Source organism: Falco biarmicus, chromosome 13 (assembly GCF_023638135.1).
Source record: "Falco biarmicus isolate bFalBia1 chromosome 13, bFalBia1.pri, whole genome shotgun sequence".
Lineage (NCBI taxonomy): Eukaryota > Metazoa > Chordata > Aves > Falconiformes > Falconidae > Falco > Falco biarmicus.
The window spans coordinates 10,565,184-10,592,995 of record NC_079300.1 but is presented as its reverse complement, the minus strand read 5'-3'; the positions used below and the strand labels follow the sequence as shown (position 1 = coordinate 10,592,995).

Here is a 27,812-nt window from a genome sequence, read left to right as displayed (position 1 = left end):
TTCTCTTTTGTTCAGGGGCCATCCTACTTAGTCTAAACCTGTCCCCAGCTGCAGTCATTTAGCCTGTTATCTTGATGGCACGTGGATAACCCCAGTGTCATTCTGGTGACCACACAAAGATTATTTAGATAAACTCACAAGTTTATTTGCAGTATAAACAGGGTATGATGAGAACCAACCAACCAACCCTAGCAACCCACTCATTCTGTTTACTTAGCTATTGCTCCTGAAAAACAGAAGACGTGACTAAAGCCCTGTCAGGCATTCTTTTTCCATTTGGTTTTTAAAGAGCCTCCTAATTCAGGGGGCCTTTTTTGTCCAGTTATGAAACCTTTCATTATACTAGCACTCTGCTGTAGTTTTTTCTCTAGCAGAGCCACCCCTCTTCCATTTGAAATTTTGGACTGTGATGATCCTGATGTCTTTAAAGCTGTCGACACAGCACTGAAGAAATACAATGGAGACAAAGCAAGTGGTAATCAATTTGCTCTATACATGGTGATGGAAGCCAAGAGAACTGTAAGTAGACTTTGTAAAAAAAAAAAAGTTGGAATTGTTTATGCACTCTGAATCAGATTATCTCCAACTTGTTCATAAGAGAGCAAGCATGACAGCTAAGTGTCTTCCAAAAATGCTTTAAAAATATCAAAGAAATGACTTGCACAGTAAGATACTCGTTACCATGACAAGCAGTGATGTATATTATGTTCTTATCAATGGAACTATGTGTGCTGGTGAATTGCTTATTAATGCACAGACTAAAGAATAGAAAATTTCTATCACTAATACAATTTGTCTTACTCGTCCACTCTGTTTTCTCCTTCCTCTGTCGGGAATTCAACCCCTTTTCATCATCAGTAAGTTTTTTTCAGATGAATGGCAAAACGACACTTACTAAAAACCGTGAAGATTAACTTGACTTGGGAAGAGCTGGTATCACACATAAAAAAGAAGGACCTGATAAAATTTGGCAATACTCTGAATAATTTGATTGTGAATATTATTTGATTGATGCTAGTCCTGAGTCACAGATCTACCTAAAAGCACTAGGTGGTATTTTAGTCAAATAGGGTGACAGCTAAAATTACATTCAAATAAAGAATGAAACATGATCCTTTGCCTGGAGTCCTTCTGTACAGTGTTAATCTAACAAAAGAGTTATTTACCTCTGAGAGTCATACAAAGATGGTATTACCATAATAATGACAAGCATTACTTTACTTGAAAACAACATTAGCATTTTTTTCTACTGGATTGGATTTTCAGATGTAAAACACAAGAAACCCAGTGTCAGAGAGAATATTTTGCACTCCAAAATCACAAGACATTTATTTTACCCAGATAAAAGTTGACCTCAGAAAAGGGACATGAATTGCTAAACGCCTTACGGTAAACTACCCACCTTTCCTGGCACCTACCCTCTGGTTCTCCTGTTTCAAACTGGGGAGATTTTAGTATATAGTGACAAAAACTAAAATCTGGCAAACCCTTTATACAATTTAATATTAAATAAATGAATAGCCCCACTGTCTTCACTGAACTAACACATCCTTAACAATAACCAAATGCAAACATCTTTATATCAGAGCTGTAACACCACCCTCCTTTTGCTGATGTTCCCAAAGGACAGATACTAGTTTCAGTATTTTATCTTAAACAATGTTCTATTTTTAGAGAATACATATTTGTTGCAATTATTATTCATCTTTCCTTCTCTAGATATCCATCTTTCCTTTTCTTAAAAGATCTAGTGTGGAAATCAATTGTTACTTTAAATCATTGATCTGACTATGATAAGTAAAAAACAGAAAAGGAATCTTCCGTAGATTTCCTCATTTCAATATTCTTTCTCTAAAAAGAATATAGATTTTACTCATCACTAGTCTCACAATGTTGAATGCATTAATTAAATAGCTGGTTATTACATATTCATGTACATTCATTATTGATAAGGTAATAAAACATAAAAGCTGACTGATGAAAGACTGAACCTGCCCCAGTTAAACGCATAGCTGTTCATAATAATAATAACAATGAAATAAATCAACACAAATAACCTACAGAAACAATGTCTTTCCTCAAGTATTTTGTTTACTCACTGAGCTGATTTATTGCAGATTTAGAACACTGTAACAGAGAACAGAATTTGGCTCTTTTTAAGTCCACATCCCAGATAGTATAATCTGATACAGCTCCATAAATGTCATTTTATACTTGCTGAGGATTAAGTCCATTAGATTTTTAGAGACCCAGTTCTCAAGTACAGCAACTGCCTGTGTTTGTATTTGAAAAGGCACATTGGCAGAGCACTTTTAGTGGCTGTAAAAGATTAGTAACTTCTAGCTTTATATCTCCTCTAAAGGATGAACCGCAAAACTTGCAGTGTGTTAATGTCACCTGTAGGCACAGGCTCACTCCATTTATGGCAAGGAGAAAATGCCACCTACTGATTTATCAACATCAGAAACACTTCCACTGGCCAGGCCAAACTTTGCTTATAACTTTGTCTGTATTTCATCTTATGGGATTCCTGAGGCTACCCTCATGAGCAGCTCAGCTTTTATTGCCTTTAGGAAAAGTGCAGGCACTGCCAAAGGCTGTCTCCAGAGCACATGCCCTCCTTGCCCCTTTCCATGAGTCGGCAGGGCAGCATAAGTACCCTGTTACCACAGAGTAAAGGCAGCTTGGGCACTGCCAGGCTGCCTGAGGGTTGCTGGCTGCTGTTTCTGGGCTGCCTGTAGAGTTGTACAGAAGGAAAGTAGACAGTTCTGGGGGGAGGCCAAGACTGAGGGAGTCAGACAGAAACACAGTCCAAGCTGGTAATTACGCTAACTATCCAAGCACTAACCCAAATTTGCTTATTTGGAGTACATTTGAATGACAGTATAAAACCTAACCACTTCTTTCTGGTTTTAAAACCCTTGGTACTACAAGTTAAAATGAAGGTAGGCAGGCATACCATTTCTGTTGTATCAACACGTTGTAATTGTAGCTAAGAGCTCAGTAATAAGATAAGTCAATTATTGAACTACCAAGATTTGGGAGACCTTGTATGGACACCAGCAGCTAATCTGAAACCATTCTATAAAATAGAAGGTAACGAATGGGTAGTATTTACCTTTTGAAGTTCTCATCTTTTCACTTGATTTATTACTATGCAAATGCTGACATGTATATTGTTTTTATCCAGGCAGGTCCTGACACACAATTCCATGTGAAATACCGAATACAAGAAACCACTTGTACCATTGAGGAAAACAAACTCTGGCAAGATTGTGATTACAAAGCACTTGCAGAGGCTGTAAGTATCTGTCCTCTTTAAAAGTTCTCTGTACAGAAACATCAGCATAACGACTAGGACCGCAGTTGCCTGGGAAAAAATACAGTAGAGAATTTAACTTTTTTAGCTGCATTGTTTTTGAGAGCCTATAGGACTAAAGTACAGTACAGAAATATTTACTGCTCTAAAGCTAATGATTATAGTTGTAAGTTTATCACCATAATCCTGAATATGTGCAGAAGGGAACATTACAGTGCTTCAATGTGAAGGTTCACAATAAATTAAACATAAAATACATGCACTGTGAGAGTGTGAGGGCTATAAAACTTTCTATTAATTATGTATAATGGAAACTTGCACAACCAAATTGATTTCAGATCTGCACCAACAAAAATACTGACATGGAAGTCACTGTGGCAGAAAATTTACCAGAGCTTTTTGCAGTGCAAAGCATGCCTGGCTCATGCTACTGGAGAGCAGCACCTAGCTGAGGTATAATTGAGGCACACACAGCATGCCAGAACACTGCACATTTCCAGTCACTGCTATTTTACACAGTACACGATGCAAAGAAAGGGATGATGTTGATATAATATCATTTGAATCAATGTGAAATGCCATGCTCATTGCTGCGTATCTTGTACTAGCAGAGAGGAAATTAGGTAAATACACAATTCATATAGACTTTATTTATGAGGATGTGTTCATTTCCATTATTCTGACTGTAAATTCTTCACTTAATTAACACACATCAATCATGATACAAAGAAATCTTTCAAATTATCTGCTCAGTTCATCCCCTGCTCTCCTCACAATCAAAAAACCAGTCCCTTTTCCAGTAACAAAACAGCAAATTAGACATTACTACAAATGTATATATGAACTTGTTCCCCAAACTCAATTTGCAACTTTCAACTTTATTCAATAGCTAGAGGAATATATAGCACTGTGTTTTCCTTCACTGAGTTTAAGACAAATGTCATATGTTTTTACAGACAAGAGGAGAATGCACAGCTCAAGTTCACGTGAATAATGATGAAAAAACAAGTAGTGTTTCACAAGATTGCAAAATTTTTCCAGGTATGTAACTGTCTGAGGCAACATTCAACAAGTATGTTGACAAATAAGAATAGAAAAAAAATAATACTGAGACTTTCAGGTACTTTTAAAGGTAGGCACTCCTTACCACTCTATTCAGACATTTATAAGTAATCTTTCAGAGGCAACTACATGTTGAAGATAAAATTTCACTTCACTGTTACACCCATATAGGCTAAACCAGTGAAGAACTGGCAGTTTCTGTCTAGAGTAATGAAAACTGGCACATGCATGTGTAGTAAGTTTCTTCAGACACTGGAATGATACCAAGTTAAAATGAATTTGCCTAAGACCAAAAGCATATCAGTAACTTAGAAACTAGATACAACTTGTCACACTTATTTCTGTCCTCACTTATTCAAGTATAAAATTGTGCCAGAAATTATTAGAAAAAAACTTTATAGGACAAAATTGTACCTTAATTTTCTCCAAACTAAAAAGAGAAAAAAAAATTCATTTACAAAATAAAATTCTAGCAGTGATGTAATTATATAAGAGACTGTGATAACTTTTACACCTTAACAATAAGCAGTATTACATTTCTTGCCTATAACACATGCATACATGACTATTATGTTCACATAGTAGTTTCCTTTATTAGAAGGAGATCGCATTGTTTTAAAGCTTTGCAACTAAGAACTCTAAGTGCCTATGCCTAATGTTCATGTAAGACATATCCAAGCTAGTTTTAAAATATCCATCTAACTGGTAGCAGGGAGCTACGTGCATATTAACTAACGACATATTCACCATGATTTCAGGCATGTTTGGCAGCGTATCTTTGTTTCTTGTTCCTAGTTACTTTGTTTTAAGCTTAAACGACTACACCTACAGCCAGTGTCCTAGGAACTGCAGTACACACAAACGCCACGTTCTGCTGCTGAATAAACCTCCCCCCCCCCCCCCCCCCCCCCCCCCCGCTTGTTCAGACGCATTTGTAGGGCAATGGTGACATCTAGTTGCCAGTAAAAGGTGTGTGAATGCCGCAGAGAACGCACGGGAAATTTGCATCTTTGCTCAGAAAACTGAAAAACATAGATAAATTAAAAGAATCATATATTGAGCCTACAAAGTTTGCCTCTTCTTACCAAGTTATAGCAACTCTGAAAAAAAATACACATTTGTTCAGCACTTATGAAAATGCTGAGACCATAGTCAGTTTAGAACTGGGTGTACAGTTGTTTTACTATCTCCTTTGTGATTACTGCCTGAAAACATGGTCACATTTTCCAGTAACATGTTTCTATTTGTCATTACTGAGTCAAAATAAGTGATGCTAGAAATATGAAGGGCCAGACTTTGTTGAAGTACCCCTTGGAGAGCTAAGACTAAATAGTATTGCTTAAACTGACACATTCCAAATGTACAGAGCAGCCAAATCAAATCAAAAGGATTTGAACAGAAAGACTGAAACAATAGATTCTAACTGGTGAGGGATTTCGCCACCATGTTAGGTACCCTACTGTTCAGCCTTCTTGGTGTAACAGTTTGATCATACTGATCCTGATCTGGTTTCCTAGCTGGTGCAAGCTGGCATAACTCCATTAAAGCCAGTTTATGCCAGCTAAGGATCAGGCACACAAATTTTACTTCAATTCCACAGAGACCACATATTGTCCCACTTTCATTCTCAAGCTCACTGAAACATGAAATTAATTTATGTACTGAACTATAAAATTAATTTATGAAAATCCAATCCATGATTACTAGAAAGGAAAGAGAGTTAATAGGATTAGTTGTAGGAAACAGAAGTTTGAGCATCCCTGTCAAGCTTGTGTATCCACAGCCAGTCCAGTTGGTTAAGCTTGAAGGTAACATCAAGCGGTAACTGGCAGCCGCAGTGACTAGCAGGGGGAGTTCAAACAATACAGCACTAGAATAGTTCAGCTGCAGTCCCTAAGGAGCTCAGTCAGAGCAGTTCACATGGGTGAGCCAAAACACTCCTGTCAAAGTCCCCACCCTGAAACATGGTGAGGACAGTAAGCAGCTGCACACAGTGGGTGAACTTTGAAGAATCTGAGGAACACCTCTCTAGTTGTAGCCATCACCGGCTTTTCCCTGATTGAATAAGGGATGACCCTTCCCTTCCTTAATGGCGTCAAAATTACATGCAAGATTTTTCAGAGATTCAGTGACTCCTGAACTCACTCCTCTGAATGAAGTTCGCTGCTGAAACCGTGTCTGGATCTGAACGTCATGGATGGCCCCTACCACCACAAACCAAAGCATGTTTCTAAATACAATTAATGTCTTTCCAGGCCCTGAAACTGAAATGTGGGGTTTGATGATCACTCCAATTTAAAGCAGGAAAGGTTCTTGCTCATTGAACCTATACTCTCATTCCCAGATAGGAAAAATCAAAACCTGAGGCTGTTTTACAGAAAGCTCTATATTTTTTTTGTTTGTTTCTTTTCCAGCTACGCCAAGGATAACACTTACTGACGCTACATGTCTTGGATGCTTTCATCCTGTATCAAGTGACAGTTCAGAAGTGTCAGAAATTCTGAAACAAGCCATTTGGAAGTTTAACAGGCATAGTGCTGAACCTGCACTTTTTAAGCTTGTGGAAATAAAAGAAGCTAAAAGACAGGTTTGTGTATGATTTTTCTCTAAATTTTACTAAAACAAAAGCCCCCAAACCAGGCACCTTGGTTGTTTTATGTACATGCTTCTCTGAGTTTAAGGTGGCTTATATTTGATAATAAAAGCATACAAAATGCATATACAGTGCAGATCCAGTAATAATTCTCTTCATTTATAAGAAATCACAAATGGCTACCTACTGGATTTTCAGAGCTGTCAACTTTACAAACTGACAGTAAACATGTTTTCTTTATCTGCAGTCACATCAAACCAGTGTTTAGCACCAGTTTATTTGCATTCAGTGCTAACACAGGCATCTTGTGTCATCTCAGATGCTCTCAGATATTCTACTTGGCCTCTCCCTGAAGCTCCAGCAGGAGCAGATCTCTCCTAGATTCTGTGCCAAAACTGCCAGCCTGCACAGATGTCTCATATACTCCACAGCCTTGCAAACAGCAGCAGGCACCTATGTTTTTGCAATGCAATAGGACCCATACGTCAGCAGCTGCTATACACTATAGGATGGGTAAACCCCATACAGGAAAAATGGGTAAGAAAACCAAAAAGCCAGCATGGCACTTGCTGAAAGACTTCTGCACACAGGAATATCTGCTTTGCAAGAAATGACTGATCAGGTCACAGAAATTCTGTGTCATTTGGTATCCCCTGCAAAAATTATTTCCCTGTGAAAGGCTCTCCTATGGAATGGTGCTGCTAGAAAGTAAAGTTTATTTGGTTTGTAACTAGTATATAACCCAACACCAAATACAGACCCATTTCTTTGAACGTGTATGTATTTACTTAGCCAAAAAGCATCTTCTGGTCTCGTGTCAATTTGACCCATGATTTGATTCAAACTGTCCTCTTTCTGTTTACTGATAGCAATGATCCTCTTAGCTGAAAGACAAGCTTGCACAACATTTAAGCCACATGACAAAATGCCACAGACAGGTAACAATCCAGCAGCTAGAAAGAGAACCAACACGTCACTTCTGGCCAACAGAGACTAGTCAGAGCCCTCCACTTTAATTGATCTGGGATGGAAAGTTTCTATATTTGATTCTTATTTCCCCTTTTTAATCCAATGCTACCTGACCCAAACACCATGACATGGAGAGATTTCATGGGTCAGAAGCAGTAGCCACAGTGAGGAAAAGTGAACTGCTTCCTGGAGAGAAATGAAATAAAGGGTCACAAAGCTGGACAAAACAGCAGATGGGGGAAGGTAAAGCCCAAGGCAGACACAATTATAGGTAGATGATAAATGCAGGACACTCAACAACAAATGATGTCAGCAGTATAAAGTTACATCATTCAGATACTGTTTTACTATGTCTCATGCTCAGGAACATAGGACTTGCCAAGCTGTACTAGTGTAGTCATCTATCTAGACCAGCTTCCTGTCACTGGGAATAATAAGTAACAGACACTTTGGAGGAAAGTGCAAGAAACCAAGCATTATGAGGCTGCAGACTTCCTAGGAGAAGTGGAATCCAAATAAAAAGTGCACTTCTAATATATACATGACTTAAGTTTACTTTTTGTATCACAAGGGCAAGATTTTTTTTGCTGTCTGAATACTCTGTGGCTCAATAACTGCACAGTGATTTGATGGATGGAAGGCATGAGAAGAGTAGTTTTGGTTCCTTTGCTGATCACATTTAATAGCTTAACTTCCAAGTCTGTATTGGTTTACATAATGTATCTCCTCAATATCTCTTCCAGGTGGTAGCTGGATGGAATTACATAATTAAATATGAAATCGAAGAGACTAATTGCTCCAAAGAACAATTTCAAGATTTAACTCCGGAGTGCAAACCCACTTCTAGAGGTGTAAGTCATTTTCAAAATCTGTTTATCAAGAAAATATCATATTAACAAATAATCATTGAGATCTGACTCAAGAAAATATTTATAGTCTTGCTTCACTTTTGTGAATGAAGCTTAAATCCAGGCTTATAAAGAACTGTCTATTTACGCAATTAGAACATCTATGTCTTCTACTGAATCAGTGACTAAGGAAGATGACCACTGAAATGTTTACCAATTACTCTGTAGAATCTAACTGGTCTCACCCAAATAACAAATCCCTTGGGAAGTTCCTATCCAGATATTCAAGGAGTTACTCAGGTACAACCCAAAAAGTGATTAAAATTAACACTGTTTTTCCAGCTTAAGTCATATTTTCTAAGAAAAGTAAGTAGCTGAATTATTACTTAACCTCTACCACAGTCCAAATAACAGATTTTAAAAAGAAATTTATTAACACACATACTTTAGCTAAACAGCATTACAAAAACCAGGTACATCCTCAGCTTCTCTGACCTGGAACAGAATTAACTGTACCAAAAAGAGGGTTGCTGGGTTGCTCTCTCAACCAGCCTCCTGAACCAGTTCACCAGGGGGTCAGACAAATGTTTCTGCATATGCAATATAGAAGGCAGGGATGCAGAGTCATAATGAATAGTGGTGGTAAGTGTCAGGGGAGGAAACACAGGAGTCCTGACTCACATCTGTTTCAGCTGTTGCGGAAGCACACTGTTGAGTGTTACATTCAAGAGCCTCTCCTGTTCAAAAATTACTCCTTGGATGTCTCAAGAATGTTTCAGAATATTTTCGAAGCATTGATCAAAAAAGGAATGAATGACAATGTGGTAAATAATAGAAGAATGAGAATCTGGCTAGCTGAAGCAAATCTCTCCATTACTCATGCTTGCCCTTAAACAAGTTGCTTAATATGCTTGAGTCTGAGTTTCCCAACCTGTCACCTAGAGGTAATGACTTCTGTCCACCTCATGTGATGCAGGAGTGTTACCCCATTCACATACTGCTTTGATCACACAGGGTTTGTGGGATTAGCTCTTACTTATTTCCTGATCTGTTAAGCAGCCTTGCTAATAGATCACCAACAGATATGATTAGAATATGATATTTCCATACCTTGGAATGGCCAAATTCCATGGAAGTTGTTTCATTCCTTTATTTAGCTCTGTACTATTCATTTTGAAATAGGTGGGCCAGAATTGCACCCTGTAGTCAACATGCATGGGAACCACAGAGCTATAGTGCAGCATGATGCCTTATCTTTAAACTGGATAATAAGCCTTGGCATTAGTTTTTAATTATTTTTTCTGAACCACTACTACGCAGACTTTTTTACAGATTACATTTTCTAGTATCATAGCCCTAAGATCCTGATCCTGATTTGTAATAGTCTTCCTTCTTATTCTACAGTTGATTAGTTTATTTCAGTTTTTGATAAGGGACTTTACTGAAACCTTTTCGAAAATCTATGTATACTTTATCATCAGGTCTCTCTACCCACTTTTGTTTATGCTTTTGAAGATTTTTGACAAATCTGCAAAATGCAGCTTTGGTTTACAACAAACCCCCCGGTCTCTCCTTGATGCATTTATGCCCCCTAGTTCTTTATTTATTACCATTTCTAGTCACTAGAATGCTACAGACATCAGTTTTATGGGTCTATAACCGTTTTAAAAAAATAACAGAAACAACATCTGCTTTCTTCCAGCACTAAGATATCAAGGCAATTTTAAGGAAGTAATCTACCACAGTTCCTTTAGAACACCTGAGTAAATACTAGCAACTTAGTAATGTTTGATTTGTTAATTGCCTAATCTTCTTTTTGGTCTTTACAGTTTGAGACAGAAATTCCAGTGAGTTCTCCATAAAACAGATTTCTAGCTTGTAAACCTCCCCATTTCCTTCTGTAATGAACAAGTAAACTAGTTCATTTAGCTTCTCTTTTATGGTTTTATTTCCTCTGAGCAGTCCTTTTGAACCCTGATCATTTATTGGCTCTGCAGACTGTCAGTCTTCTTCCTCCTAATATACTGAAGGAAGGAAGGAATCCTTAGTAGTATTCTTGACTTATTCTGTTATCAGGAAGGTATGAGGATGTGAGTTTGTTCATTTTTCTAAATAACAAGGAGCTGTTTTGCATTTTTACTCCAGCGTGTAGGTAAATGTGATGCCAAAGCATATGAAAATCTTCATGCGGAGATCGTAGATATTGCAAACCAATGCACATTTCCAGGTATGGCACAATCAACTGTAGGCACTATCAATTTTAAGATTTCTGCATTGTCAGGTTTTTTTACAATTGTAAAAAGACAAAATAAAAATGCAAGAGATGAAAACAGATAATAACTGTCTAATAAAGAGAATGTAATCCTTCTGGGACCAAAAAAGCACTGCTTCTCAATGGAATATTACCACAGATTTTTTTCACTTCCTACAAGTATTTCATATGTAGTTGGAAGTTACATTTTATCATTTGTATCCTGCCCTATTTCTGACATGGAAATTAACAGATACAAACTGAAACAGTATAACTGTCCTACAAAAATTAATTCGTTTTCCACCACAATTACAAGCAAGCTAATATCACGTTATTTAAATAAGTTACAGCTTCTAACTTTCCAAAGAGCTCCAGTGTATTCTTTTGAAAGGCAAAGGAGCCAAGGACTTCAGATTTTGTCCAAAATCAGTAATTAGTCTATTGATCCTATCATCATTTCATATTGCATGGCTATACTTAGATTTAGTATGTTACAGGCTTATCCCCACCCAGCCCGCCCCCTGCTCCGAGTATAAATAAATCACTTAGAATTTACAAGTTCATTACAGTCAAACGGCCAAATGGTTTTCTTACTGTCACTTTTTCTTCCAGACATCTATTTAGACACAGATTACAGCAGCTTCAGAGCTCTAGAAAAGGGAGTATAGTAATACTCCATGTAGCAAGTGCTGCATTCTCACACATTCAGACTTGTTTTTCTTCAAGGAATGATAATGATATTCTTCCACACACTCATTCTTTGTTAATAAAGTGCACCTCTTGTTTCACCTGAATCAGGTCTTTCCGTACATGAAGATGTTCCCTCTCTTCATTTGCTAGCTATCCACACTTGGTACACACAATTTTTGTTTCTATGAGAAAACTGTGTGATATTTTGGATGATAAGCATCCAATAAGGCACTAGGTGCCAATGCAGTGCTCTTTTAGATAACCAAGATATGATAACACTGATCATACAGAACTCAGAGACATTTTGGTTTCATTTGACAGACCCAAATTGCAGAAGGCAGGGTTTTATTACTAACTGTCCTCCCAGCCTTTATCTACATTGAATCTTTTGTTCCTTAGATCTGAAATCTGTTTGTTTCTTTCAGTTGAAGATACAGTACTTCCTGCCATTTGTGCTCATTGTCCAAAGACTATCCCAACAGACAGTCCAGAACTGAAGAAACTACTGAAGGTTTCTATGGAGAAGTACAATTCAGAGAGCAATGATGATTTCTACTACAAAAGTGGAGAAATAGAAGCAGCGACAGTTCAGGTTGGGATACACCACAGAGATGAGGAACAGACATGGCAGTGTTATTGGTCTAAGCTGAATGCTAGCTAAAGTTTGTATTTAAAACTGAAATAGCGGTAACTGAAACATCCATGCAATTTTTCTTGCAAAATTGTATTCATCTTGGCTTGCATTCAGAAGTGATTTAAAAATTTCCCATCTCTTTTTTTTATTTTTATTTTTCTTAACACTATTTTAAGAGCATGGGAAGAGGGCTGACTTACGGTATCTGATTTCTGTACATCTACCCCACTTTTTAACAGCTTTTGTAACATATCACAGACTTTTAAAGAAGAAAAGATTTATTAGACAAAACTACCTACTTGATCCACCACACCAATACTCTGTATGTTATTTTAGGCACTGTTCACCCTACAGTAGCTGTAGGCTCCAAGAAATCAGGCTTCCCAATTTCCCTTAAAAATCTGTTAATTTATATACTGATTCTGCTACTAGTAATACTCCAGCTAGATTCAGAAGAGAACATCTGTGCATCACTTAAAATACACAGATAAATACAGCTAGAGAAAGAAGAACAAGGAATCAAGAGGATAATATTGGTCAGCATTTACATTTGCCTTGTTTACTGTCCCAACATATCAAAACAGAGATTTAGGGCAGAATTGAAATTAAGACAGCAGAGTATTCAGAAAACACTTCGTCAATGACAACTCCTGAGCATGAGGGATACCATTGGAGAAGGCACTGAAAGCACACCAGAGTATTTTCTGAATAGCTCATGTTCTTTTGCTCGTAATACCTGTGCGTTTTCTTTTTTAAACCTGTTTTCTTCTTTCTCACTTTTCATATCATGATTGGTATTAACATGCACACATTTTTAAAACAGAATTAAGAGAGACAGAATTCCATGCTTTGCCTGCTGTCTCTGAAGCAAGATACGTTATTTTGCGTTCTGTAAAAAATACTAAGAGAAATACCAGGCACATTCTTGAACCCATGCAGTTTCCCTCCTTAATGCATTCGGGAAATACATTCATTTTCAACTGAGCCTGTTTATTACACTTCATTTTACTCACATTCCACTCTTCTTACATCATATCTGGCTCTCTGTAATGGTATCTCTAATGATTTGTTATTAATGAAATTACTACAGGCATCCAATAAAACAAAGCCAAAACCGTGGGCCTGATATTATTCTGACCTTTCTGCTTCCTTCAATTTCAGTGCTGCATTTTCTGAAATGGGAACTGAAGTGAATTGATTAGAAGCAGACAGGTTTGCTGCCAAATATTTTAATATTGTTCTTAACATATTTGTCCCAGTGGTCAGGACTTGTAAAATATAAGTAGTATATATCTTTCACATCTTTCCTGTGAACCTTTTTTACCACAGAAAGCCTTCTTGCTAATTTTTCAGGTGGCTGCAGGACAAAACTACCATTTAATATTTGCAATCTGGAAGACAAACTGCTCAAAGAAAGATTTTGACAAATTTAATGAAGACTGTGAAGCCGCATCAGACAGTGTAAGTAATGATGATATTCCTAACTGTAATGCTCCTAATGGACAAATTCATTTGCCCCAGAAATTGTAAACACAAGTAAAATCACATCCTGAGTTCAGTTAGCTCTTCCAGTGCTTGTTTCAATAAGGACACTGTTCTGTTTGTAATCCAAGCTAGTGAAAATGTTAGTAAAACCTGAAGCTTAAACTGAGTCACTCCGACTGCAGGATCAGTGCTCACTGCAAAATGAGAGGAGTTTTCTTCTGATAATAATGAATCAAAGAAAAGAGGGGAGGAAGCTGGTGCAAAATTAAATAGCTGCAATACTCCTGATTCTGTGGACCTGCAGCTAAGGAAAACATGAGATTGGAAATTTACTGGTGTGCAAAAGGATGATGTTTCCGGAGTGCATGCTGCTGATACTGGGAAAATGTGTTCCAGACACTGGGAAGTAATGCTGCTAGGGCCAGAAACCATTGACAAGGGAGTTGGTTGGGAAAGGGAGGCTTTATTTCTCCTCTCTTTTTTCCCCACCATATGAACAGTCCTTACCTGTGAGATTTTAAAATCTGTTAGTGCAGGAGGCACTAAATAGAAAAGAACAAAAAAAGCCTTTCTCTCTATCTCAATTTCCCAATTTTAATAGGAGAAATACCATCAACAAACAGTGTTTCTTAGGAATACCGTGAAGATTCAACAGTTAGTGCTCCAAAAGTGCTGGAGATGATAAATCCAAGTTTTCAAGATCCAATCTCTAATCCAGAGTTGAATTCAAAGGCTCACACAAGCACGCTATAACCTCAAAAAGCTAAGCAGTCATATGTCCAAAAACAGAAGTCTCCATCACTAAGATGGATTAAATATTGGGGCAAAGTTGAGGTAAAGTTCCAAGTATATTTGTACTTAAATGTATTATCTAAAAATCATAGGATTTTTCACACACAGCTCTCTTCCTTTCTGTCTGATCTTTTGTTGCCTTAACACATTGATTATTTTTTTTTTGTCAACAGGCACCACTGGCATGTGAAGCAAACATTTATGTGACCACATGGGAGAATAAAACCTTTCCCCAAGTTAACTGCTCTAGAGGACGGTCAACGGTATGATCCCTCTTTGTTATACACATCATCACAAGCAGAGCACAGAACAAAGGCAGTCATTAAATTCTTTATCCATTCCAGATTATCCCGTATTTTGTACCAAAAATAAAGGAAAACATAGTTATTTTAACAATCTCAGGAATGCCACACTCGCTCACTCTCTAACCTCAGCAACTTGATGCATCGAAGGCAGTTTCCCCACAAGGTGAAGGACTAGGCAACACAGTGATTATAGAAACAAAGGCAACAGGACAAACAACATTCTGTCTGTTGACTACTCCTTTGCATTGTCAGTTAAGCTCTGAAGTATCAAGCCTCATCAGCTCCTTTGAATTACTATTCATACTAGGTTTAAAAACTGAGATGAAAATGTATTTGGCAATGCAATAATTATACCCTACAGATTTCAAAAGCATCTGCAAATCTCTTCTCGTTTCCTTCCTGTCCAGCTCCACAACTAATTAGCCCTGCACATGGGTCAGTTTGAAAATTTCAGAATGGACTATAAATCTTTTTTAGTTCTAATGGTTGCCAGTTTTTAAATACATGCAGGGGCTCCCATGCTCCCCAATGAAGAAGAGAAGATATGCTGAGTAAAGTGAGATTAATTTGCATTCATAATCAATAACTTCACTGTGCTCAGCACCTTCATAACTACCTATTCATTCATTGTGTATCAACTAATAAACGTCTCCTCTTTGTTTTCACTACAGTATTGTATCCACATCAACTTTCAAACTTAGCTCTGTCCCAAACAACTCTAATCTGCAGCTAGATAATGATCAGACACTTTGGCGGACAGAAATGAAACCCGTGTTGGATAGTGACTGTACACCATGCATTCAGTCTTTGTTTTCCAGTTGAACAGTGATGAGGAAACAGAGATTACTTGATAACAACTGAATGTTTCATTATTATCAGTTTTAGCCTATATGTGTTATTTCTAAGCAGTGTTATGAAATACAAATGTCAAATCTAGAAACAAAAAATTGAATAGTTTCATTTCATATAACAAAACAACCCAGATCTTCTGTATATTCATTTTGAGACTACTCAGAGATGCTCACCTTTAGCATAAATTGGTTTTACACTTCAGAGTGTTATACTCTATCAAGCACAGGGACATTTAGTTCTAGAAATCAACTGTATTGTTCATACATTAAAACCAGTACATGTTTTTCTCTATATAGTATCATACCCATGTTAAACTAGCAAAATTTCAGTGATATATAAATCATTTTAACATATAACTGCCAAAACTTGATTTATTTGGGAGGATGTTTATGTTTTCATGATTAACACAAATAGAAAAGATAATTATTTAGTTTACTTTAAAAATCTGATATCATATTTTTGCCAAATGACTCATGTACTGCAATGAGCCAACTTCTGCATTTCCCAAATCTGAAGCTATTGTTCTTGTTCATGTAACAAATATGGCTGTTATTGCAATGTTTTTTAGACTGTATTAGTAAGGCGGCCTCCTGGATTCACACCTTTCCGAAGCTTTCCTGTGCTACAACAGCCCACTGAAAATTCAAGCTCTGATAAAAATGAAGAAAGGCAAAGACCTGGCAAAGAAATGAGAAAAGATGGTGGAGAGGAACCAGAAGGTGAAGGTGAACCTGAGCATAAACATAGGCATAAACACAGGCATGGATATAAAAAGGATGGCTGACAAAAGGCATAGGCACAAAATTGGTCGTAGCCACAGAACTGGCCATGGATGTGGGCATAAAAAACACAGTAAAAATGGTAAACGTAAACATCCAAACTCCAAATCCTCTGAGGAGTCCAATGAAAGGGTTTTTAATCAAAACTAAAGCCTCCTATTATTCAGTGCTGAAACATCAAAGCTAGTTAATCCAGGGGTTGCTAGAAAGGAAACCAGTACACTAGCAGAACCACTAATTCTTTCTCATACTTTTTTATTTAATGGGTTGCCAGATCGTCCAGAATCTCATGTCCGCAGATGTCCTGGAAAGCCATGGAAACAAATTACGGACCTTCCAGCTCCTAGCTTTCCCAGAGAATTCACAAATGAGGATCTCTTGCCTTCCACAGTAGAAAACATCAATCCAGCAACACAAAACTCAACTCCTGAAAATGAGAAACTCTTTGATCTCTCAGATGCTTTAGTATAATTCAAACATTGTAGGATCCTTTTCAGAAATTATACATAGAAAAATAAGAAAAATACTGCCTTTTGAAATGTATAAAATGTTAAGAGATAAAAGCTTCTATTCTGTTAGCTAAGATACTCAAGTAGGTCACCAGTATTTCTGGGGACCTAAGACCATGCAGCAATATTCTGTATTTGCATATATTTGCAAAGATGTATATCAGGCAATGGCACCAATGATTCAGAACCAGTCTAGCAAAGGGACCAGGCAAGTCAACAGCCTTCTGCTGCAGAAGTTAAAATTCTATCTCATCTGCCTCAAGTTACTATAAGCACAAAGTGAATCACTGCATCAAATCTCACTGTATTAAGTTTAGAACAATGACACAGAGAATTTCGCAGATTACATGAAAAATCTCAATCAAATATGGGTAAGACAAAAGACAGCCAATATAGAGCAAAGATGCCTTTCTTAGATATCTGAAATAATACTTCTCTAATTTACTGGAGTGAATCTTTTAAAGAACAAAATAAAACAAAGGAACCTGTTTTACCTTTCAATTTCTTTACACAAATTAGTTATTACCACCAGTCTATCACTAGCAGGTTGTTCTGTTGAATCAGAGAATGGGGACAGCTGAGAGAATCCTAAACGAAGCAGCTTTATTATTCCCTATGTGTATTATGTTAACTACACAGTAGAGGCACTAAGGTTGACAGATTTTCATGTGGCAGAGGTACACATATATTACAGATCAGATGACAAAATCTGATGACAAACATGTGAATTACCTAAAAATTGCCTGCCTTTTTCCATTATTAGGTTGTGCATAATTTAGAGACTGGACTGAATTTTCTATTCTGGATATCTTCTAACAGTTGAGTTTTTGGTAGGATACATCAGCTAAAGAGCACCAAATATTTTTGGCAAAATAAAATATGTTTTCCCTCTGTATGGATCAATGTATGCAATGTATACAATCAGAAGGCTTTATTTCCTTTCTTTCTGAAAAACAAAGTTACCAATGTTTTAGAAGTCATACAACCTAGCTTGAACCCCATTTTAAGGTAAGATATAAAAATAATAGCACATGGAACTATCACAAATCAAATCGTGCCTTTTTTCATTTCATTCTTTTCCTTGCAGGATAAAACACAAAATCTATCTTTTCTTTTTAGCACATGACAAGTACTAAACTTAGAAGCTAGGCAAAGAAAAGCCTTGAGAGTTCCCTTTACTTGTTTGCTTCTTTTCTTTTTTCTGAATATTGACTGGTATGATTTTGGTTATAACTGGGAACTCTTTGTGTATGCTGTATTATTAAAAGAGGTACACACTCAAAACAGTTTTTTATTTAAATTACTGTAGCAAGTAATTAATGCAAAATTACAATAAAAGAAACAAAGATGCAGAGATGAGAAAAGTTTTCTTCCCATCTCCGATCGCCCTCATCTGAATGAAAAAAGAGCCATTCTCGACCTAGTCTCCCTACAGAGCATACATGTATGACCACAAGTAGTGAGACATAGTCTAAGTGGTCAGAACAGGGTAAAAAAAGCCAAGACTCCTAGATTCTTGACTGCCTTGAATTGACCACATTACAGTGATGATGAGAGGTTTCATTAATGTTTGATACAAAGACAACAATTTCAACTACTTCTTTTTATAAGGTACAAAAATAATTACTCTAAAAAAAATTCTGGAATAAAACCCTACATGTTCCAGTTTAAAAATTTTGAAACAGAATGTTCCGCTATTTTTAGAACGGAACATTCAAATTTCTCATTGACACGTTCCCACAGAAAGCTTTAATTATAACAAAACAGCACTTTCTGATAGAAAAATATGCTGTCAGAAAACTACTGACCAGGCCTGTTTCAGATCTACTGCTGAAGAGCTGTGCAAAACTGCCAGTTTCTCCCAATGCTGAAATCATGCTGATGCGCTCCAGCCTGTGCGTTGCAATGCTTGGTGAGTACTTCTCTCCTTGGCCAGCAGACGGCAGATTTTTTGCCACAGGGGTTTCTGATCTTGGAACCAGAGTTTTGTGATTGCCAGGAAAGGTTTAGTAGGCTTAACGTTCAGCATTTCTTCTGAGTTAGTAATACTGCAGATAAAAACACCACAGCTGTGCAATCTGTTTTAAATATTAAGCTCTATCACCAGAGCATAAAAAGTTTGCCAGTTACTATAAGAAAGGTGTATAAGTAATACTCTAAGTGCAATTTCATGAACATAAAAATTAATAGCTCATTCTGCACCAGAAAAATTGCATTCTTACTGATACAGATAATCGGAACTAGGAGCCTGGGGTATGAAAATATGTCTGTATTAAACCTCTATTCATGATACTGCTGAGATATAGAGCCACCTGATGGCCATTCTACAGCTGTCTGGATTTAATGCGTTCTCTCTTTTGTTCATTCCACCTGTGATAATGAGACAAATATATATTTTAACTGACATATGATAAATTCCTCAGCTTTACTATGGATGTCCTCTTGGTTTCTTGCTATAATTCAGACACGACCTTTTAATCACACTTGGCAATTCCAATCATCCTTTAATGCTGTGTTCACATAGTGTAACTAGCCATGGGAAAGAGATGGTGCAAGCACCTGACAACAGAAAATGGGGAGCATTAAGGATGAACACTGGCATTTGATAAGACATAAAAGCCCATTTGTTCCCTTGTTTTCTCAAGTCTTTCAGCCAGCAGGATAATTGCTCCCAATTTAGGAATATCAGCCCTGAGGATAAAATGAGTGTAAGCAGCTACAGAATTAGAAATTACAACACTGCACAGTCAATGTCATATAGACAGAGCTGTACCAAATCCAATGTAGAAATTCCTCAAATATTCTTAAAAAAACAATAGGAATCAATATTTTCGATTCTGTGACCAGCTACTCATGCACTACTCTGATTCTGCTGTATTTACAAGACTACATTAATATAACTCAGCTTACACAGTTTTAATTAAAGTTTGAAGTTGATTTGGCAAAATGTAGTTAATAACACAATGTTTCTACTTCATTCTAAAATAAGAAGGCGACTGCTTTAAGGAGGAAAGCGTGAAGGTTTTCCTAATTGGGTAAGGCATCTTGCTACAATGAACACTAGTATTACTGCTGCTCCTGAACTGGTTTCAAGCTGCTGCTCAGTGAAAACCCAAACATAAACTCCAGAGGAGTAACTTCTATCAGTATGGAGTAACCGGTATTATAAACCTGATAGCTACTATTTTCACTCCTGTCATGAATACTGATAGTACTGAACTGTGGGTTGAATATCTGGTATTAAACTACTGGTTTCACACAGCAGACACCTTGCTGTATCAGTTCAGCGAGTCACAAAGAATCAGAATTCCCCGCAGAATAGAGAGTCATGCCAAAGAAGTGTATTTGTTTTAAAACTGAAGAGCCTGAACCGAAAATATATTTTACAAAAGGGCACTGTATGAAATCAGTGGATGGCTCTCCATCTTCCACTGGATATACTTATACAGGAGCCCTAACAGACTTCTTGCCTTGAAATAAAAAAGTAAGGGACTAAAGAAACAAAATTGATTAAGGCAGGGAATGAATGAGGATGTACCTTTTATCCAGGGAGGACGTATTTTTAAACTGAAATGTAGATTTCTATAAGAAACTCAAACAGTTGGCGTAGACAAGAATGGAAGATTATTGATTTCAAGAGGGGAACATAATGCTCATCAATAGACCCAGGGGAGGTATAGCATCTTTAAAGAAAGACTTTGACCTACATGCCCAAAACACTATAGTTCAGTACCTTGAAAAATCCACCAGACACAGGTAAAAAAATTTAAACAATAAAGGAGTATTGGTTTATTTCTTATTCTAGCCCTTAAGCATGTCAGCAGAAGTTAATTCCTTGCCATTCAATCCAATGGAAAAAAAAATAATGCCATAAAATATCACAGGGAAGTAAATCTATTATCACTGAATTCTCTCCATTCACATGCCAGCTCTTCTACTAGCTGTATATTAACTAAAAGCACAGTAATGCTCACAAAATTAATAAAAATCAAGGGATATAATGGGACATAGCTCAGCTCCCCAGGAATCAAGTGAGTACTGGCAATATGCTCTGTACAAAAAAAAAAAAAACCAACAAAAAAAACCCCAACCAACACACAAACCAAACAAAAAAAAAGTTCTAGAAGGTATCTAGATTTCAGACTGATTATTTAAGCAGTCTTGTGACTGCTAAACTAAAATCTCTTGTTTGAGTGCAGAGGCCTGATTTAAATTTGTGCTGAGAAGCCTGTGCTCCCATTAACTTTAAATCGCATTGCAGGTACTCAGCATTTCTAAAAATCAGGCCTTAAAGCACTCAGCCAAAGCCTATGGTGTAAAAAAATGATATTATTTGGAAAAGGCTGAGATGGACATTGAGCAGCGCAACAACTCCTTGCAAGGCTCCTTGCAAGCAGAGAAAGGTAATTATGTGCAGCATTAATCCTCTAATTACCTCTTACATTTTGCAATGTTTTGGGAATTGGTGCAGGCCCTGACATTAACCACAGAAGCACTAGTGGTGCAACAACTTCTTTTCCTGACCCAAATACAGAGATTATTATGTTCTGGGTAATGTTTTGCCATACTTCCTTAATCTCTTGACCACTCACACGATATAAACCAGATGGAAGAAGCAGGAAAAACAAGCATTAACTACAAGACTGTCTCTTCAGAGCACAAATGAATGGACAGGTTAGTAGATTTACAGACAACTCCTCTTCTCTGTTTAGCTTCAGATCGTTACTTTTCTATCATAAGACAACCAAGATACCTCTGGAACTTTCACTAAAGTTGACAGATCTGTTGGTTGTCGCTGACAATCCAGCATAAGAATAGCACCAATATGAAGGTTGTAATGCACCTGCACTCCACACACTCAGCACAGTGAATCAGCCAAGACATTTCTTTATTAGCACTCCTGTAGCTCTTCTCTTTTTCACTGTAAATACATATCAGCCACCATCAATTGAAACCAATGAATACATACACTATTGCCAAACTTATGAGGATAACCTGTCAATTAACAACACTGTTGTTCTGGCTACCTGTTTTTGAGAATGAAGAACTACATTAAATTCATCTAAGACTGCAACACTAACCTTCCACTAAATAGTTATCTAAGGCAACTACATTTTAGTCTGCATAGGGACTACCCTTTCCTTCTTGAACAATTACTCTACAAAGAGGTGTTTATTACACAGTCATGCTTGTTTAAATAATCAGCTCAGATCTCTGAAGAACCCAAACTAGTTTGACTCAGTTCAGTGAACTCTTCTGAAACGTAGCACCTAATGTTCAGTAACACTCAGTCCCAACAAAATTATTCACTCCAGCAAGATACCAACAATTGTTTGGAGCAAAAGATGATTGAACCCCTTGCTAAATCACAATCACCTGTATTGCTAGGGGTTCCATCATCATGAATTAAGACCTGATCTTCACGTGTGCTGGCTCAAGGCACCAACGCAAATCTTAACAGGATGTCATCAACCACTGATGGCACTGAGGACTATAGTAAATTAAAAGAATGGTTTTGAACACTGCAGAAAAACTGTCTGCGGCTAATGAGCCTGACAAAATTAGTCTGAATCACAAAAGGAGCCTGACTAGTAAAAGTATGCTTACACGGCCAATTCCTCATAACATACATTTGAAATGGCAACTGATGTATTCTGATCAATATACCTCACCCAGTGCCATTCACGACTGGGAAATGGAATGTATGAGCTAAGTGCTATAATCTCAAAGAAGAACAATTTCACAGCAAGAGACTGTAATGCTAAAAGAAAAATTCTGAATCCCTAATACACTTTTATTTATTTACAGCCTGAATTGCTGATTCTTGAGCAAACTAACAGGCTGACATAGAAGAAATTCACTCTGGCCCAATCTTCAGAGTTTGCAATAAATAGTGAAATGCCATTTGCTAAATGGTGATAAAGTGCAAAACAAGTAATTGTGAAGAAGAGCTGTTCTATCCAAGCACAGCCAATAACACAGCAATTAGACAGTTAAGCAGTATCAACATACTAGTACCAACATAGCTAAGACAGCGTTATCACTGCCTCTAAAGGTTGTTGCATTCTCTTCAAGGCCCCACTATCAAACATGGCAGGTGTGCTGGGTTTGCTGTGCCGGGCATGTGGGTTCAGTCACCTCAGAAACAGCCAAAAGACTGAGAGAAGGAGCAGGTGGAGGACAGTAAAAAGCTACAATATGTAACATGCTAGACAGACATAGAAATGGCAACAGCAGCTTTTGGATGACTGTTTTGCAGATAATTCTGCAACAATCATGAAGAGTCTTAGCCTACAAAACTCACCCCATTAAAGAGATTCCACAGAAAGCATGTCTGATGTCAGTTCTGTGGTAAGCATTCTTGAGTATCTAGTATTTACTTTTCTGTTATTTATAATACATTTTCACTCAAAAGACGTCTACTTAGATAAAGGTGACAAATAATTGATAAAAGGTTGATAAGAGATCAAGTTATCATAAAAATCTTACCACAAAAACAGTTTCACTTGCATTTTGAAAGGTTTCACAGCACTGCACAGCTAAATGTAACTGACACATCTTCATACAGACAGAATTCATCAGCTCAAGATTATGCAGATTTTTTTACTACCACTTTTTCTTCTTGCTTATCTACCGAGTTTTTTCATAGCTGTCTTTACCCAGGGTAACAATATTAAAGCCAAAATAGCATTAAAAAGCAGCTATCTTGAAGCAGCAGTGAGTATTTTCTAAATGATAAAGTCACTCTTATTCTCTTTCCTTTCTCTGCAGTATTTCCTCCTGAAACCATGGGAGTACGCTTGCTTGCTCATCACTCTTCCTACCCTAAACAACTGAGATAGCTTTGTTCTTCTGCACCAGCAGCTCTGCTCATGAACACTGACACTGAATTTCCTTTTTTAGACAGCAAGGACGCAGACTTTCTTCCTCTTCTCCCTCCCTATGCCTCCCCTCCCCCACCTACAGTCTTTCAGTGCCCTCATCTTACCTTCAACAGCAGAAGAAATCCATGCTGCAGTTTTTTTCATTGTGAGCGGCTCTATGGCAACAGCAGGTCTGAGGCAGCAGTCCTCTACAGCTCTTACTTCTCTCTCTCTCCTTCTGCATAAAGATACACAGTTTGTTTGTCCAGTAAATTAGCAAAGACAATCCTGATGTGATATAAATTAGCAAACACATATTTCAATGTGATTTCAGAAAAAAGCGTGCTCCCAGGGGTACAAAGTTATATTCCCAAAGAGCTGAATGCTAACAATGCAAATGAATAATAGTAAATGAAGTCAGAGAAATCTTTTTGGGTAATAAACTGTAAAATCATCTTTGTGATAACTCAAGCTTTCTTGGACAGATATGTGAAAAAAGAAAAGTCTGAGTTTAAGATACACAAAATATCACATCCAAATGAAGTCCCAAAATTCTTAAGTATCTTGCCATTCTTTGACTGAGTCTTTGTTATTTACACATAAATGAAATCAGTGGTTTGGTTCTTAAATTCCTGCTAAGATAGAAGGGATATTGTCACACAAGATCTTGTAGTCTTGTAACCCATGAAAAAGTGTATATCAGAATATATTTAGAAATGCTAACACAAGCTACAGAGCACAAAAGAGCAAGCAAAGAAAAAATACCAGTAACTGGGTGGTTACCAAGTACTATAGTATCTCCCTGCTTAGAAACTAGGATTTTTCTGACTTTGCTACTTTTAATTTAATCAGAACAATGAGCTACAAATAAACGTTGAATATAATAGCAAATAAGCAATTCCCTCAAGACTCAGAAACAGTTATTACCAGAAGCTCTTAAAGTACCTAGCACAAGATAAAACTACTTTGAGTAGAGGCACATATTTTTCTTTATTTATTACAAAAAATCACCAGAAAATTATAATCTAACCACTTTCAATACATGCATGAAGTAAATGAATCCATGTATTTCTGTAATTCAGCATGAACTCTCATTTCTGTCTTCTACTGGGTAAAGAACAAAGGTTTCTGGCCACTGTCAAATGCTGTGACATGACATGTTAAAGTGCATGCCCTGCATTAGCACAAGCAACACCACAGTTACACCTGGCTAAAATAACGTGAACACCTGCATCCTGTCTGTGCTTGCATCAGTGGATGTCCGCACTCACTTGTGTCAGTGGGCCCCATAAAAACATGGGCAGCTGTTCATGAGTACAACCTGAGAGGAAAAGAATCAATTCCCTACTATCCTGCACCTCACATGTGCATTTTTTTCTCATCTGGCCAAATTCAATTAGCTTACAAAATAATATATAATAGCATCCTGAGATGGGTTAAAGCATGAGCAACTGGGACTAAGGACTGGCCAACAGAGGTTTCATAAAAGAAACCCCAAACAACAGAGCAGAACAGTCACAAGACAGTTTCTTAGCAGCATGCTTGGCAGCTTCAGCTCCATGGGCACACATTTCAGACCCAATCACGACAATAGCATGCATCTGTAACAGTGTTGCAGAGAAAAGCCTTGTGATGTTTACATTTTTCATCCAAAAATATCTCAGAAGGATTAACAAAACAAACAAAATTATTAAACAAGTCACAATGTTTACCTTGATTAATTGTTTAAACTTTTACCCTGGTAGTCCCTCAGCTTTCCACCCAGAACTGACACTTTTGTAGGCTGAAGCACAGCACATAAAGGAATTGCTCCTAGCTTTGAGCGGTTTAAAATCTAAGAGTTCCTTCAGAGACAGGAGATTATAATTTCCATTTTACAGACAGGTGAAACAAGGGCACAAAGCTGAAACTACTCATCTACAAATTCATATTAAGCCAGTAATCAGTGACAGAAACAAAAGCTCAGGGAATCTGATCTATAGTTACCTGCAGAAATGAATAGTCTTTTACAAAAAGTAATGTTCACTAGAAAATTTTCAGTTTGTAGAAACTAAGATTTACCTTGAGGAAATAATTCTGACTATGAGCTCATTTTATTAATGGAAAAGTATTTATCTTTATTGTTAACACTTACATGCTGTAACAGGCTCTATAAACTGCAAAATACTGTTTTGGAGGTTAAAGTGTTCTGCTAGAGAAGGAAGAAGAGACTTCAGTTAACACACAAGGCCAGATATGAACAGAAAGTGTTTCTGTTAAAGAACAGTGAAGTAATTTCTATGATATCTTACTCTTTCTGTTTAGGGACATACATGTTTTAAGTGTCCAGACAGCAAAGGCCTGTAAGACACTCATACCAAAGCTTTCTGTGCAATGCTGTATCAGTTGATAAAATCTAGCCATTTTGTTGCCACTAATCTGAGATGGGCCTTCATAACTTGTAGCACCGTACATAAACTCTGACAAGCACAGTGTATTTGCTCTGACATCTAACAGCACAGTTTGGGTGGGGAAGGATAGAGTTGCATGACTAGGTCTCATCAGTCAGGACACAGACGCGTCTATCAAGGCAAGCATATCTACAACATACTTTAAGATTATTATTTTTTTACCACAAACTCTGGTCACGTGAATATGCCCTTGTAAATTCAAGCAACTTATTGGCCTTTTTGGTGTTTTCATCTTGGGCTTGGTTCACACGCGTTAGTTCCTCCTCCTAAGAACATAGCACTTACCCTTTTTTATCAAGGGGCAAAGGTACTCAAAACTAAATGCAGAGTATAGGTCTGCCTGTAGTGGCTGTTCCAAAAACTAAACAACCAAGATCAGTTCAGCAATTAAAAGCCTAAAGCATCGTCAGTGGATTCCAGACTGAATAACCATGAGAATAAATAACATACATGGTTGGTTAACCAATATCTGAAGGAAAAATGTTTTCTTCAAAGAATGCATAGGCTCATATTTACCTTTCTCTCAGAATCGGAAAAAATGTTCTTTGAAGACTGTATCACAGAAATATATGACAAGCACTATTTCATGGTAGTGCCAAAGTCTTCCAATTGACTTAAAAAAAGAAATGTAATCACAGTACTCTGTCAGGATGTTATCAGCAGCTGCCACCTGCTTAATCTCTCTAGCTTTCTTTACTTTTGTTATAGAAAGAACAAACTCTACCCTGAAAGTATGCATGTAACTTCTATCAAAGATTTCTAAGCCTCCTACCATTACTGACCTCCACATTTTTCAAGCATTTGTCCACACGTAACCTCTGAGGCAAATACAAATATCACCCCCAGTTTACAGAGGGAAAAACCGAAGAGCAAGAAGAGCTCTCATTCCAATAAAAGTCAGTGGCAAGTCTCTAATAAAAATCTGTCCAATTTTAGTGCTAAAACTACATGTCTGCGGTCACACTGGGAGCCTTTAACACAACAGAGGACAGAGCTAAGCTGACTCCATGTCCTGGGCCTGACTACAAGCCTTAAAAACTGCAAAGAAAGAATCTAATTGCTCAATCAAGGAGAACATTCAAGACTTAAAACTAAAAACTATTGAGTTTTATAGCACGCAGAGGGCTGAAAGACTAAGAAATTCATAGTAAGAAAAGTGTATTTCTGTTTCAAGTATTTGGGTTGGATTTTATTGTGCCAACATTCTTCTTATTACCAGAACAGATACTAAAATTACAAGACCACTGTAAATGATACCATATGATAGGTTTTTTACTTCTTACTCATTTAAAGAATCAACAGTAATTTACATACTTCCTCTAAAATAGGAAATACTGATTTTCTAAAATTAACACTGTTTTTTTATTAGGAGACCAATGTAATGCCAACTGTAGTAAATGGGAAAATTTTC

The 27,812-nt window shown here is 37.2% G+C and overlaps 1 protein-coding gene and 1 long non-coding RNA gene across 3 annotated transcripts; one reads left to right on the top strand and one right to left on the bottom strand.

Moving 5' to 3' along the window:
• Positions 1–211: 211 nt before the first annotated feature.
• KNG1 (kininogen 1) lies at positions 212–17,576 on the top strand. 2 transcript variants are annotated; one of them, XM_056357912.1, is made up of 11 exons: positions 212–519; positions 3,191–3,301; positions 4,276–4,360; positions 6,796–6,968; positions 8,687–8,794; positions 10,937–11,018; positions 12,158–12,324; positions 13,720–13,827; positions 14,817–14,906; positions 16,369–16,519; positions 16,854–17,576. In XM_056357912.1, the coding sequence occupies exons 1-11, from the start codon at positions 325–327 to the stop codon at positions 17,048–17,050; spliced, it is 1,467 nt and encodes a 488-aa protein (XP_056213887.1). In that variant the 5' UTR covers positions 212–324; the 3' UTR covers positions 17,051–17,576. The 2 variants fall into 2 exon arrangements, with proteins under 2 accessions (XP_056213887.1, XP_056213886.1); XM_056357911.1 differs by having other exon boundaries at positions 16,369–16,525.
• Positions 16,962–27,812, bottom strand: LOC130157894 (uncharacterized). The gene is made up of 2 exons (XR_008825086.1): positions 24,077–27,812; positions 16,962–19,136 (listed from the first exon to the last, which is right to left on the bottom strand). It is a non-coding gene; the product is annotated as an uncharacterized LOC130157894 (long non-coding RNA).

Excerpts from the sequence above, each read along its gene's own strand:
- KNG1 (XM_056357911.1), top strand. The coding sequence starts at position 325 with ATGAAACCTTTCATTATACTAGCACTCTGCTGTAGTTTTTTCTCTAGC. Across the intron at positions 520-3,190 it reads TGATGGAAGCCAAGAGAACT|GCAGGTCCTGACACACAATT; the intron begins GTAAGTAGACTT and ends GTTTTTATCCAG. Across the intron at positions 14,907-16,368 it reads GCTCTAGAGGACGGTCAACG|ACTGTATTAGTAAGGCGGCC; the intron begins GTATGATCCCTC and ends AATGTTTTTTAG.